The sequence below is a fragment of the Cordyceps militaris genome (assembly GCF_000225605.1).
Source record: "Cordyceps militaris CM01 unplaced genomic scaffold CCM_S00002, whole genome shotgun sequence".
In the NCBI taxonomy this organism is placed as follows: domain Eukaryota; kingdom Fungi; phylum Ascomycota; class Sordariomycetes; order Hypocreales; family Cordycipitaceae; genus Cordyceps; species Cordyceps militaris.
The window spans coordinates 1,274,808-1,288,790 of NW_006271970.1; the positions used below are offsets into that span (position 1 = coordinate 1,274,808).

Sequence of the window (13,983 nt, forward strand, 5' to 3'; positions counted from 1 at the left end):
TACAAATTTCTCGCCCAGTATGCCACACATCGTACAGCAACTCTTGGGCCGTTGCTGGCAGTCCTCGTTGCCGTCGTCTACTTCCACCTCAACCACCCGCCAATCTCCATCAGCCCGCCTGGCTCGCCCGCACTCTTCCCCGGCAGCACGACGGCGGGATCCAGCGGCCACTTGGCGACGGGCGCAACGTCGAGATCCGAGTGCCACCCGGCCTCGTACATTTCCATGCCGGCCCACGCAATCATGGCCGCGTTGTCGGTGCACAGCGCCACCGGCGGAGCGATGATTTCCCTGATGCCGTCGCCGCTGCCGCCGTCCTCGGCAGACGACCGCAGCAGGCCCCGCGCCGCAAGCGTCGTCCGCAGCACGTGCATCAGAAACTTGTTGCACGCCACGCCGCCCGCGACGACGAGCGTGCGCGCGGCCCGCGCCACCGCCGCGCCCTCAAACGCGGCAGTGCCCGGGTCCAGCGCCAGGCACAGCCGGCTGGCCAGGTGCTGGAACGCGACGCGCTGCGTGTGCCGGGCGAGCGCGCGCCGCTCCGCGTCGTCCATGTTGGGCCCGGCCGCGCCGCCACGGCGTGCACGGTGCTGTGCACCGCGGCAAAGGAGTACGCCATGCGTCGGGTGGCGCGCATCGGCAGCGGCAGGCGCCAGGCGTAGCCCGTGTCGACGTCGGCGAGCTCGTCGGCGCGCGTGCGGTGCGGCGTGTAAAAGGCGTACGGATCATCATCGTCGCCGTCGCCGTCAAACGCGTAGGACTCGAGGAGGCGGCCGTACATGACGTCCGGGCTCGCGGCGAGGACGGGCGCGGGTAGGATGACGCGCGCCGTCTGGTCGAGCACGTTGCCGACGGCGGCGTCGCTCGTGGTGGCGAGCACCCGGTGCGTGGTCACGTCGGTCGAGAGGACGAGCTGCGAGTGCCCGCCGGACACGAGCAGCGTGATAAACGGGAACTCTGGGGTGACGGCGGCGGGAGCGGGCGCCTCGCCGCCGCCGCCGCCGCCGCCGGCCATGGGCATGCCCAGCGCGCGCACCAGCCGCGGCGTCAGCGCGTGCGCCTGCATGTGGTGCACGCCGACGAGCGGCACGCCCCACGCGAGCGCGAGCCCCTTGGCCGTGAACAGGCCGGTCGCGAGGTTGGCGTGGATGCCGGGCCCGCGCGTGGCGGCGACGAGGTCGGGCCGCCCCGACGGGCCGAGGTGGGCGAGCGCCCGCCGCACCAAGCCCGCGAGGGTGCGCTGGTGCCCGGCCAGCGCCGCCGCCGGACGGATCCCCCGGTAGGCGCGCAGGTCGGCGCTGATGCGCTCGTTGAAGAGCAGTCGTGTCGGCCGGGCGGGGTGGTGGTGGTGGTGGTGGTGGTGCTCGAGTACGGCGACGGCTGTGTCGTCACACGAGGTTTCAATGGCGAGCGTGACGAGGGGACGGAAAGGAGGCCGCGGCGCGCAGCGGCACAGACGGGGCCGTGACGGCGACGCTGTGGTGAGAAGCGTCGAGGGGGGCCGGAGGCGCATGGTTCGGAGAGGGGATGACGGTGGATGGGTGATGGAGACGAAATCATGGTTTGTCGTAATGGACTCCCATGTTGGAACTTTTTAGTGGGGACACTTTGAGTATGAAGATATATCCAGTCCAGGGGCATCGAGAAGCTCGCCTGACAGATTTTGCATTTTCAAAGTTTTTCACTAGCATTTTTTACACAGCATGACCAATTTATACAATAATAACAGTTTATCCTTGCTGCCGTTGAACTCTCCATCTGTTGGCCGTCAGCCATGTAGGCTTGGCGGGCTCAGGGCGAGATGCAGCCACTGCACTGCGCAAATGAGCTAGGGTATGTGGCTACAGATATTTAGCTCCAGGGCGATGTTTTATATCTACCTACTTATATCTATATGTGATACATATTAAAAGTTATATACCTCTGCAAAATTCGCTATTACTAGTAGCTTCACGTAAGGCTTATGCCCTTAGCAAAAAGCTCTCGTGCCAATAGCACTACTCTTTCGGAAACAGTCATTTATGCCAGCCCGCATTCGCAACGCCAATGTTGCCCATTCTGGTACTTGTAACCATCCAACTCATCGGTATGCTACACCCAATTCACCCACTCGCACTTGCAGCCACCAGAACCGCCGTCGAAGCCCCCATACTTGGGGTCGCCCGTGCCGCGCGGGTTGATCCAGGTGCCGCCCACGTCCATCGTGTTGGCCAGTAGCTTGGACTGGTCCATGACGAGGTTCTGGCGATCGTCCACCGGCGTCTGCCAGACTAACTTCTTCTTGGGGTCGCCGCCGTGCGTGTCGAGCGTAATCGTCACGGGCCAGGGCATGGTGCCGGGCCTCCGCAGCGCCACGGCAACCTCTCCGCTGCTGCCAGCGTCGGGCCGCACGAGGCTCGACGTGTTGGTCGCCAGCTTGCGGGTCCAGATGCGCACCAGCATCCGCGTCTCGCCCCACGTCACCATGTGTTTGGCCTCGGACTTGCGGCACCCGCCGTCCTTGTCGAGCGGCACGTTGGGGTCGGCGGAGCTGTTGGGCGTGGTGACAGACTTGAGGAAGATGGTGCGCCGAAAGTGCGTGTAGAAGCCGTAGTGCTCCGTGGCTAGGCCGCGGTCGTAGAGCCGCACCGGCTGCTGCACGGGGTTCGGCAGAAGCACGGCGGGGGCAGGCGTGCCGTCGGCGGCGAGATCGGGACGGGGCAAAATGTCGACGAGGCTGACGTTGCCAATGTTGTTGCCGTCGTCGTCGCGTCGCTGCATGATTGGTGTGTCGACCGTGTCGTTCATGGCTTTGAGAATACTAATGTAGAAAGGCGCGGGCTCGCCGGCCTTGTCGTCGGAAACTATGTCGTCCGTCGTCTCTCCCATAAACCACATGTCCTTGAAGTCAGGAGGTGGCGGGTCCGACTTGAATCCGGCGCCAGCCCGGGCGTGCACGAATGCATGAGCTCTGGCGACAAAGCCCGGGGTTCTTCGCGAGATCGACGTGGGCGCGTCTCCGTTTGGGACTTTCCACGCCTTGCGTGTGCTATTGTCCCACTGTATCTGCATAATCACCGTAGGCTGGTTCGCCTTGTACGGCGCGACAGACTTTTGGTCGTCCTTCGGCAGCGAGCAGCTCCACAGGGTTGTGGGCGCCGTGCAGGAGCTCCTGGCAGCCGTGTTGTCGCCTCCGGCCACGGTCAGTACTCCTGTCGGCATGGGTGGAAAGTCGGTCAGGTTGACCCAGATGGAGGGCATCTCGTGCCGGGTGCGGGGTCTCGTGAGGACCACCGCCAGCACAATGATGAGGATGAGCAGCGCAATGATGGCGGACCAGACGCATAGGCAGACGCGGCGCTTCTTGCGGCCTTCTGGTCCGGTGCGGCCGTAACAGCCACGGGCCGGGATGCAGCCGCGGCCGCGCCAGAAGCCGCCAGCGCGATGAGCAATCATGTCTTCTTTTTCGTGGCGGCGTCTGGTTCTCTCGACGCGGTTGTGCGGCCCCGACGCATCAAATAGGTGAGCGGACGGCTGGTAGGTTCCCAGCGGGCGAGCGGGAAGACGTGCGTGAGAGAGAGGTGTCGCGCTTCGCATCGGCGTGGATCCCAGGTCAGTCATCTGCGTAGCACCTTGCGAGGTCATCGTTGCTGCGAGCCCTGGTGAGACGGGGTTGGGGTTGGGAGACGGAGGAAACTGGGCATGCAGTGCGTGTCCAGGGGGGAACACTGCTCTGTAACGGATCGGGCCATGCTCTTGTCGCTTCGGCGGTGAGTACGGAGGGGGGTGGTCCGTTGTGGACTCTTCTTCGTCTGTGACAATGATTCGGGGCTTTCGACCGCGCCGTGAATCAGACGGGGGCTGTGCGACTCGAGAGTCTGAAGCGTGCGACGGTCCTGCCGACGAGCTGGGCGAAGGTGTTCGCCGGGGAGTGGGAATGCGAACAATGGGAGTCTTGTTCATACTCGATGGGCGGACAGGCTCTGCCTTGGGGTATGTAACTGGCCAAGCTTCGACGGGCGACGGCAGAGGCTTGTCATCTTTGGGTGAGTCCATTTTCTGCTTGCGACTGCTCAATGTCATTCGCTTGTCGACGAATGGCGACACAACGTGATCCCACCACCCGCGCGATGCCGAAATGGCACTATCTGGGGAGACTGTGTTTTTTCTGCTCGCCATCACGTTCCTTGGACTGGTGCCATCTTCTTCAAATAGTGTGCAGGGCGTGTCAGCCTCGTCATCATCTGCGCCGCCCTCAAGTTCTACGCTGATGAGTCTGCCGTGTTTCTGATATTGCTTGGGAAGAGATGGCACCGGAGGCATGTCTGTTAACATAGGAGCGGCAGACGGTGGCGCTTGGGAATACACGCTCGAGGCGGGCCGAAACCTGGCAAATGATTGAACCGTGTCCGGGGTATCGGGAGACCAGAAGGATTTTGGCTGAGGGTTGTTCTGGGGTAAGATGCCGAGACCACCCTTTGCGATGCCACTTTTATCGGGGTGAGCTGTGGATGGAGTATGGTCATAAGAAGATGCGTCGCTCGGTGCTACTGAGATGCCAATCATGATAGGCCGGTCATCTGGGGAGAGGCCTTGCTGGGGTGATTGGTTGGCTTGCGGAGAGGCCGATGGGCTTTGTCCTTTGTTTCGCTTCAGCCAGTTCCAGTTTCCAACGGACGCCGAGTTAGGTTCGCCTTCGAGCGCGCGAAGCGCAGCGGAGTCGACAAACTTGACGGCATTTTGGTTGGGTTGTTTTGTCTCGCGACTCAAGGCGGCCATGTCAGTGATGAGACTGATGCCAGCCTTGGCATTCTGAGCCCTTTGTCTCTGTCGCGACTTGAGACGCTTAATCTTGACGGTCGAATAACGAGAGACTCGCGCTGGCGTGTTTTTTTGTGGTCGCAGGTACTGGGACGGTGGCTTGGGAGGCGGTGGATGAACAAGAACGTGCTCGTCGTCTTCACTGGGAATGACGCTGGCATCCTCCCATTCTTCCCAATCATTGGCGCTCAGTTGAGGGGACGGGGCAAGGTGCCCGTTTTTCTGGTATGGCTTCGAGCTCATTGGAGCTATTGTGGTGTTTTGGGGGGATTATTTATATGTGGTTGTCGTTTGTTGATGATGAACAAACTGGCCTGGTCAATGGAGTCGGGGTCGTGTTGGGTGTGTTTCTTTTTTTTTCAGAAATGCTCAGACAAGGAAAAATTGTATAAATCGTGCAATAAATCTGGCAGCTTCGTGGGAGCAGACTTGAAGAAGATCGAGGGAAAACGAAGGAGGTTGAAGTAAACGACAAAAGAGAGACGAAACGAAAGGAAACGAACAACAAGTCCACAAGGAGCGTACGCGTCTCAGCCACGGACGTTGACGAAACCAAAAGTGTATGAACACTACTCTGGATTCGAAGAGGGAGAAAAAGTATGAGCATCACACGACAAAAGGTGAGCATCAAGTGGCAGCGAGCCGTGGGGCGTGGGGCAGCACCAGGCCGCAGTCGCCCAGAGGCAACGGCCTATGTTGCATGGTTGGGCATGTACACATTGCTAAATAAAGAGACAAGCTCCTCTCTCCCGTGGTATCGGCAGGGAATACAACAACGATGAATGAGTGGCGATTGGTCGTGGATGGGAATCGGGAGAACGCTAAGCGCCGAGCTGTTGTGAGGTCTGCGTGCAGTTGAGGAGATTTGATTGGTGACTGCTAGCCGCCCGATCTTCATGGTGGTGGGGCTGGGGGGGGCGTTCATGGTGCGCTACCCTGTACATGATTTTGGCAGGTGTGTTTGGTGTTTGACGTTCTGTGGCGCATGGATTTTTAGATGGAGAAGGCATATATCGATGAACCTTTGTTCTGGTAGTCTGTACCAGTATGAGCCCTGTGGCGCTGCTCCATTCGTATCGAAGCAACGGCAGTATGTGGAAATATGCAACCGGTGAAACCAAAACGTATCTCCTGAACCAGTTACAGACATCCTATATATTTACATAGAGACATCCAAAGACCACCCACTGACAATCTTGAATAGTATCATCCGACTACACGGTGGTTACATGATACCCAACAAGGACGTGAGCGTACCTACAGGTAGCTACACAAGACATCGGGGGATCAGACATGCCGTCTGTTGTCCATGCCATGTTCCCGTGTTGACTGTCAATGGCGGAAGTAGGATTCCAACATGTAAGACAAGCATACGAGTACCAAGCCAGCACATCTGGCCGATTGGCGATGAACTAGTACAAGGGTTGAGAGATGGGATCATTATGTAATGCTGTTGGCGAGGACACGCATTGCCAAGGTGCCGCGGAATACAGCAATGAGACCAATCGTACTTTCGACGGACGTCACTGGCATGGTCATGGCAAGACCAGATCGGAGATGCGCGGGGCACGCTCCCGATTAGTTACCAGAGGACAGCAGCCGCAGCTGATGGACAGCAGCCGCAGGCACGTTGGTGGACCATGAACGGAAGCAGACGAGCAATTATCAAGGTGTGGCATGTGAGAGGAGAAGATCAATCACAAGCTATAGAATTCAATATAGTCATGTGCGCCAAGACAGGCCAGGAGTTGTTGCATCACAGCATTGACAGGCTAACTACTGGTATTAATAGTATCGAATAGATGATGCACACAGACTGCACATAGTCACTAGCGATTATCAACATGCTGGCAGGGGAGATTTAAGCTTTTTTTCCCATGGTGCCAGGTGCTCCCCAGACCACGCCATTCAGGTACCCGGTGCAAGGGAGTGAGGCGAGGCGACGAGGCAGCCCAGCCAACCAACGTCGTCGCTGGCGATGGAGTTTTGGATCTACAGAGGACCTTTGGAATGCAAAGGAAAAAAGTGGCAATATGTGTCCAGTATCATGCGCCGGAGATGAGATGATGTGCGGCTGCCCCTCAAAAAGGGCCAACTGGCGACAGGTTACAATAACAACTGTAGGCATGAATGCCAGCTCTTGGAGTGATAAGTGAGCCGTCTTATTTTGTGTCATAGGCTTTATGTCGGTATTTTTGTTTCTGTCTAATTTCCTGGCCAACTTTTCGTCTTGACGCGATAGGAGAACAACATGGCGTTGGTTCGCCAAACTGTCGCCCATTGGCCATCAAGGGGTAGTAGGTTCAAGGGGCACGCGTTCCAAATTGCCAAGACGCCATGCGCGTTATTTTCCAATGGACCGAGAACAGCCCCATTGCCAATTGGCTGCGTGCATCGGGTAACTAACTCGTGGTTGGCGGAAGGAGAAGAAAAAATTGGTGATAAGGGGATAAGGGGGGTGATATGGAAATTAATGTCGTCCGCATCGACGGCGGGCTTGCACGCAGGACGGAGCGGCGCCACCGAGGGTAATATTAATGCGCCGCGCTCACTGGCTAGCCTCGCGGGCCCGGCTCGATGCGGATGTTATGTGCATACATACAGATTACAGTCGTCACAGCACAGCTCGGCGCCGGCCAGGCCTTGCTCGAGGCACGGTGGTTGCGACGAGGACCAGGTTGTGTTGTGTGTGGCCAGGGTTGGGTGTCGTGATTCAGCCGCGAGCCTTGTTGAGCCAGCAACTTCGGACAAGGGCGTCAGCCCTGCTCACTATTGGCGACATCCCTCCGGATACTGTAAGCCCCGAGGGAAGTCAATGATTCGGGTCCTGCCCCCTTGCCAGTCGCTGTTCGATTATTAGTTACTGGTATGTAGCTGCCGTCGGTGGGCCGGATGCATTGTAATCTGTAATAGTAAATAGCGTTATCACTTCGCGGCCCGTTATAGATCTCTCCTTTCCTGTTGGTCCCTTGGGGGCCGTGATATTATCGAAAGCTGGGTCGGTGAGTCTCCGAGTCTCCGAGTCTCCCTTGTGAATAGGGGGAAGAGCGGGAGGAATATTTAGGTAGTTACATAGCAAGGTGATGGAGTCAAGGACACTGAGTAATCTGTACACTGTGGCACGATTGGTCGATTGGCAGATTGGGTTGATGACACCCCCCTGAATCTGCACCGATATTGCTGAGCTGGGGTTGTGAACTTGTTAGTAAGAAGAGTACCGCTAATCTGTACATGCATAGGTAGGTATGTACTCGATAATATGCAATACTGACTATTAAAGTGGTGTAGAGAAGATTGAACATGATTGTCCCGCTGCTTCGTGCAAGTCTGAAAACAGCACAGGACTAATTCGTAGAAAGCCACCAGTTGAGAGTGGCAAGAGACGAACGCGGCATCATTGCCATGACCAGCAACTCTGTTTCCGGTGACGGACGGTCGCAAAAAGGCGTCATTGCCCATCACGCTGCATAGTGTGCATCTCGGCACATTTCTCCAAAGATCGCCCCCGATTACGAACCTTGTGCCCAACCAAGACAACGACGCCATCATTGCCAGCCAAACAGAAGTGCCAACTTTGAGCGGGCGCATCGTCTGACCTCGTTCTGCCGCGCACTAGTTTGCTTGAGGGGGGTACGCCGGCACCATTTCGCCGCTGCATTACGAGCTTTTCTGGCCGCTAGTTGGAGAAGACGGGATTTTGACAGCGGAAGACGAGACGGCTTGGCGAGAAGGATATTTTTGGAACAGAGGTGAGTGCAGAAGAGTGGGAGGGGGGAATTCATGATGAATGATGCTAATTGTGGTGATGTTTAGGTACCTAGGTAGGTACCTCTACTGACAAGTGTCGTCTATTTGCGGGAGATTTACAATTTTGTCAGTGGTACATGCTTTGGTGCCCAGACACGTACTTTGCACTTTGTATTCGGTACTTTCATGGAGCACTTTGGGCAGGCACAATCGTCTCCACCATCTGCCTGCACCTTACAGCGCCTAGACCCCTGAACAGGCCGCTGCAGGCTCTCTGCATTACAGATTTAGGGGATCCGCTCGGTCGTGAACCGCAAAAAGCACAAAAAAAAAGAGTCTGAGCTTTTACTGACCTGCTGCCTGTCCTGTCTTGTCTCGTTTGTCTGCCTGTTGGTGGCCATATCGTTTCGTGTCTTTTCCTATTAAGGGTTGAAAAAGGGTAACTAAATACGAATCACCACTCCAAGACGCTAGCTGCTATTTTGTTTATATTCCCAAAATAACTACTTCTTCTTGCTAGTACTGGTACCTAGGTAACTACAGGTACTAAGTTATTACGGTACCGGTAGGCGGCTCCCTTGCCCCGTCCCACTGCCCACCACGCTACCACCCTTTTTTGCTCACCAGGCGTCCAGCCTCTTTTCTCGCCCGTTCGCTATCTACCGTTTTTTTTCTTTAACCCTTCCTTGCTATCGCCTTCGCCGCCTCCCACACACCCTTCCCAATTGCTCTCGACAACACATAGCTCCTTTGCTTCCCTCAAGCCGTCATCCTGGCGCCTTCAAAGCTTTCCGCCGGCTCCTCGAGCTCCTACAGCGACCGGCCGGCACTCTCTCACCACCGGCGACGCTCCTCCGCCGGCCCTTCTCCTGTAAACGACCACCGCTCCGGAAACTTGCTCGAGATACACCCGCGACAGGCCAACGAGGCCTCTTTGCCCACCATCGTCGGTATGTTGTCATCTTGTTCTGCACTCCCCTTTCAAGAGGCGTCCGCGTCTGCATACCGACCTGCCTCGCGTCTGTCCTGCCACCCTTTGTGCCACTGCGCACACCACTTCTACCCACGTCGCAGCGCATCCCCCCCCCGTCACAGTGGACAAAGTTACTCCCTGCGCCGCCCGCCGCGCCGCGTCGCCGCCTCGTCTCTCTGGCTACTTGTCTCGCTCAATCTTGCTTGCTCGCCTCGCTTATGGGCCTTGCTTGTTCTTGTTTGTGCTTGTCGTGTCGCCCTGCTCTCCAGGCCGTCCAAGACTCCCAATACTCTTGCCGCGACAGCCATTCTTGGCATCGTCTGACCACAACTGTCCACCTGTCCACAAGTCAATGTCAATCAGTTTCCTGACAACCCATCTGGCTAACCTCGTTTGTGATACTTGCCATGCAGGAACTCCCTCGACAAATACTCCAATGTCCCTCTCCCGCAGTCCCTCGCCTGCTCCAGGCGGTGGCTGGTCTAGCCCGGGACTCAACATGAACAGTGGCCGCTCCAGTCCGGCCAGCAGCCACAGTGTGCGTCCCGTCGCTTGGGAGTCGTCCAAATTGCGAAACGGCCATCCTTCCTTTTCCACGCAGAACCAAGGCTTCTTCAGTCGCCACATGCGTCGCATATCGAACAGCCTACCGCAATTCACCCACAACGAGACGGAAAAGATTGCCCCATCCAATTCGTACCTCGACAAAGTACCTCTTGTGGGCAGGATAAAGCTCATCTTTGGTCGCATGGGCCGCAAACTGAAGTTTCGTCTGCTCATTGCATTCTTCATACTCTTTTGCGTCTACGTCTTTTACCACTCTCGTAAGTTGACTGGCATGTATACAAAATGCCACTACTGACTCGTTTGCAGCCCTTGTCTACTGGTACCGCAGAGCCGCCTGGGGCGGCGGTGGCTCCAAGTTTGTCGTTGTCCTCGCCGCCAACATTGGCGGTGGTGTCATGGAGTGGAAGGGAGCGCGGGAATGGGCCATTGAGCGAGACAGCATACGAAACAAGCGTAACTACGTCGCCCGCTGGGGCTATGATCTCGAGATTGTGGATATGAGCACTAAGAAGCGATATGCACACGAATGGAGAGAAAGCTGGGAAAAGGTCGACTTTTTGCGCAACGCCATGCGTAAATATCCCGATGCTGAATGGTACGTCGAGAAGTGTACCGCAACCACCACCACCACCACGGCTACTGACACATGTTTGATAGGTTCTGGTGGCTCGATCTCAACACCATTGTCATGGAGCCCTCGTACTCGCTGCAAGACCACATTTTCAACAGCCTCGGCACCCACACGTACCGCGATATCAACGATTACAACCCCCTCAACATTACGCACCCCTTTGTCGACCCGTATCTCGACGAAGAATCCCGCAGTCCCGTTGGTGACGGAAACCCCAACTCTGTCAACCTGTTGCTCTCACAAGACTGCTCCGGCTTCAACTTGGGCTCCTTTTTCGTTCGTCGCAGCGCCTGGACTGAGCGTCTGTTGGACCTTTGGTGGGATCCCGTGGCCTATGAACAGAAGCACATGGCTTGGGAGCACAAGGAACAGGACGCCCTCGAGTCCATGTATGAAAGCCATCCTTGGGTCCGCCAGCATACTGGCTTCCTGCCGCAACGCATGATTAACAGCTTCCCCCCGGCCGCGTGTGGCGACGGCACCGGTGCAAACCTCACGCGCTTCCACTACCACGAGTCGGACCGTGACTTCATGGTCAACATGGCTGGCTGCGAATGGGGACGTGACTGCTGGGGCGAAATGTACCACTACCGACAGTTCAGCTACTGGCTCAACCGCAACCCGTGGGAGCTCTTCAAGGAGGACTTTGTCGCTGTCATCTGGTACCACCTGACTGGCCAGCACGTTCGCCTGTAGGAACGCATACGTGCTTCCAAACATTAATCGACCAATACCGCGGAAAGGTGCCAACCGCCCGCGTGCAAATTGCATTGCGATATTGGGCTGAAAACATTTCGATTCCACTGCACATATATATAACATTTACGCTTGCGTCAAACTGCAGGGCATCTGGTTCTATGCCGCGGCCTCGGATCAGATGCAACGGTGCAGTGCTTATAAAAAAGGGGAAAGGTGTCGGCGTTCTTTTTGGCGAATCGATGGTACCAAATATGGTGGCGAACTGACGGATGCTTCAGTGGCATTGGCAAACCAAGTGGCCGACTTGGGATGAGATGGTCTGCCGCAACCCGCCGCAGGCTCTCCTAGGTTGACGATGAAATGCCCCGAAGCACGACTCAAAGAAGCTTGATTTACACAAGCACAAGGCGACCATGCTACGTGACAGGTAGTGTACCAATACGCAGCACTGGTGTTGTCTCGCTACGAACTGAAACAAGGGCCGCGATGCCTTTACAACACAAAGGGAGAAACTTTGCTTTGGCAGAGGCTGAATCATGATGCATGGAGGACGGCGGCTGCCCCCGTTTTACTATTTTTTTTTTTTCATTTGTTGGGAGCAGAACTGGGCCACTCCATGCCGGCGTTGTGCATTTCTGACAACTTGCCTCGTCTTTTTTTTTCTTTCTACTTTTCTTCATCCCTTCATTTCTTTCATTTCTCTTTTTACACTATATTTTTTTTCTTCGTTTGCGTCTTTTCTTCTACAGGAATGGAGGTAGGAAGCGCACGGCTCGTCTTGAACCAACTCTTGTTTTTTTACTCTTTTTTCTTTCTGAAAGAGTTGGAACTATTTTTTTTGTATGATTGGGTATATTTATAGATGTGATGAAATGGGAGCAGACATGCGTAAAAAGACTAGGAGAGACGAAGCCCGCATACAATGGCAACAATCATTTCTCCATGACCGAGGCTGGTCAATCGAATTATAAAGACGTTTCACGCCATACTTCAGTGAGAGTCTCTTTGAATATGTAATAATATGCGGTGCTACAAGGGTATGTCCTACATGTGACGTCGGGCCTGCGGGGAGGCTGATGCTACACGGAATCCGCCTGGCGCTTAGCCAGTTGGGTTTCTCGGATGGTTCAGGAATGTCGGACAGCGGCGATGAGATCTTGCATATATGTATGACATGTGTGTGCGTGGCCCTGTGGCCTTTATTATACTGTTTCTACTATTTCGTTTATCCTCTTAACCTTGGTATCTGGTTCGATTTCGCCATTGGCAGTTTGATGCTCTGCTTATGCTGCAAGTATCCCTGTTACTGTCAAATGGAGACGCGCCGGATTGTATGTATTGCAAGGAAGAAATCTCTTCCTGAAAGTGAGCATGTTCTCTCGAGGCGATTGGCACAGCTGTAAGTGGGCTGTAGCATGTGGCGGGGTAGCTGGGTTTGGTGGGCGGCTAATTGGAGGTGATCATTCTGCCAAGAGTTTTGACTTTGCCATTTGCCTTTTGAGGGTGAAAAGATGAACTATTCCGCCTGGACAGAAACTAACTATTGGTAGGATCCAGAAGGGGGGACACCTCGGCAGATGGCGTTGGTTGGGCGGTTAGGCTGTCCCGTGGTGTCCGAGGTCGACAGAATGAGGGGACGAAAGGCACAAAAGTCAGGACCGAGCACAATGTTTCGACAGGTAGTGGTATAAACCCAGTAGATATATCCAACGTGCGAAGTTTCGTTTCGCATAAGGACGGATCGAGTGAGAAAAAATAATGTGCGGGCAAGAGTACGTACGGATCATGGGCAAGGCGATGAAATGCAGGGCTCCTTAGCTAAGCAGCGCCGACGTGAAGAAAACTCCGATGCAGAATAGGTTTCGAGGGGAAATCTGGGCGTGACAGGGGTTTACAGGGGTCTTACGGCCAGGCTTTTGAGCGAATGAGCGCGCCGTGTGCCCAGCTGTAACGCTGTACGGAGTAACACTAACAGTGAGATGCTGGTGGATCGATAAGCTGGTGTTTGGCGCCGCGTGCCCCTGCAGCACGTCGCCAGATCTGCCAGCCAGTGCCGCTTTCTCATTGGCTGGTCATGGCAAACGCCACAATGCCAGCTGCCAGCTGCTGCGAGCAAACGGAGCAAGCCGAGCAAACGGACGGCCCATTGGAATCATTGGAATGCAACCCACCACCTCCCAGCCGGACCACCCCCTTCTCACCACTTACATACCTAGGCACGATATTCACGTTCACGTTCACGTCGACTACACGGACCATCTCCCAATGCGACCCCGCAGCCCTCCGAAACTATCATTGTCGAGTCTTCACTGGCTCTTGAAGAAAGGGCGGCAGCCACGTCGAACCCCCTTTCCCTATTTGGTCGTTCAGCACGAATCATGGCTCGTGTTAGTGCCCGTGCACGCGCCGGCTTGACAGAGCGAGGAGGGGAAAAAAAGAAGCGATGAGGGGAAGAAACTAAACTGCAAAGGAAGAAACATTTCAGGAACCAGAAGAAAAAAAGGGCTTCGAAAAGGGTGTCTGTGCCTGGCTTGGCCTCCTCCCTCCCTCTCACCAGGTTGCCAGC

At 55.8% G+C, this 13,983-nt stretch overlaps 5 protein-coding genes across 5 annotated transcripts; 3 read left to right on the forward strand and 2 right to left on the reverse strand.

The window, feature by feature from the left end:
• Window positions 1–77: 77 nt before the first annotated feature.
• CCM_02350 (O-sialoglycoprotein endopeptidase, putative) lies at window positions 78–1,513 on the reverse strand (the record flags this gene model as incomplete). Its single annotated transcript, XM_006667502.1, has 2 exons — window positions 78–486; window positions 510–1,513. 2 exons carry the CDS (start codon window positions 1,511–1,513, stop codon window positions 78–80), a joined length of 1,413 nt encoding a protein of 470 aa, XP_006667565.1.
• A 578-nt stretch (window positions 1,514–2,091) lies between these two features.
• Window positions 2,092–5,043, reverse strand: CCM_02351 (uncharacterized protein; the record flags this gene model as incomplete). Its single annotated transcript, XM_006667503.1, has 1 exon — window positions 2,092–5,043. One exon carries the CDS (start codon window positions 5,041–5,043, stop codon window positions 2,092–2,094), a length of 2,952 nt encoding a protein of 983 aa, XP_006667566.1.
• Window positions 5,044–9,956: 4,913 nt separating this feature from the next.
• On the forward strand, window positions 9,957–11,414 carry CCM_02352 (galactosyltransferase; the record flags this gene model as incomplete). The annotated part of the gene is made up of 3 exons (XM_006667504.1): window positions 9,957–10,344; window positions 10,394–10,682; window positions 10,745–11,414. The coding sequence occupies 3 exons, from the start codon at window positions 9,957–9,959 to the stop codon at window positions 11,412–11,414; spliced, it is 1,347 nt and encodes a 448-aa protein (XP_006667567.1).
• A 1,136-nt stretch (window positions 11,415–12,550) lies between these two features.
• On the forward strand, window positions 12,551–12,932 carry CCM_02353 (uncharacterized protein; the record flags this gene model as incomplete). The annotated part of the gene is made up of 3 exons (XM_006667505.1): window positions 12,551–12,597; window positions 12,713–12,816; window positions 12,847–12,932. 3 exons carry the CDS (start codon window positions 12,551–12,553, stop codon window positions 12,930–12,932), a joined length of 237 nt encoding a protein of 78 aa, XP_006667568.1.
• A 243-nt stretch (window positions 12,933–13,175) lies between these two features.
• On the forward strand, window positions 13,176–13,832 carry CCM_02354 (uncharacterized protein; the record flags this gene model as incomplete). Its single annotated transcript, XM_006667506.1, has 3 exons — window positions 13,176–13,189; window positions 13,272–13,352; window positions 13,397–13,832. 3 exons carry the CDS (start codon window positions 13,176–13,178, stop codon window positions 13,830–13,832), a joined length of 531 nt encoding a protein of 176 aa, XP_006667569.1.
• Window positions 13,833–13,983: the final 151 nt, after the last annotated feature.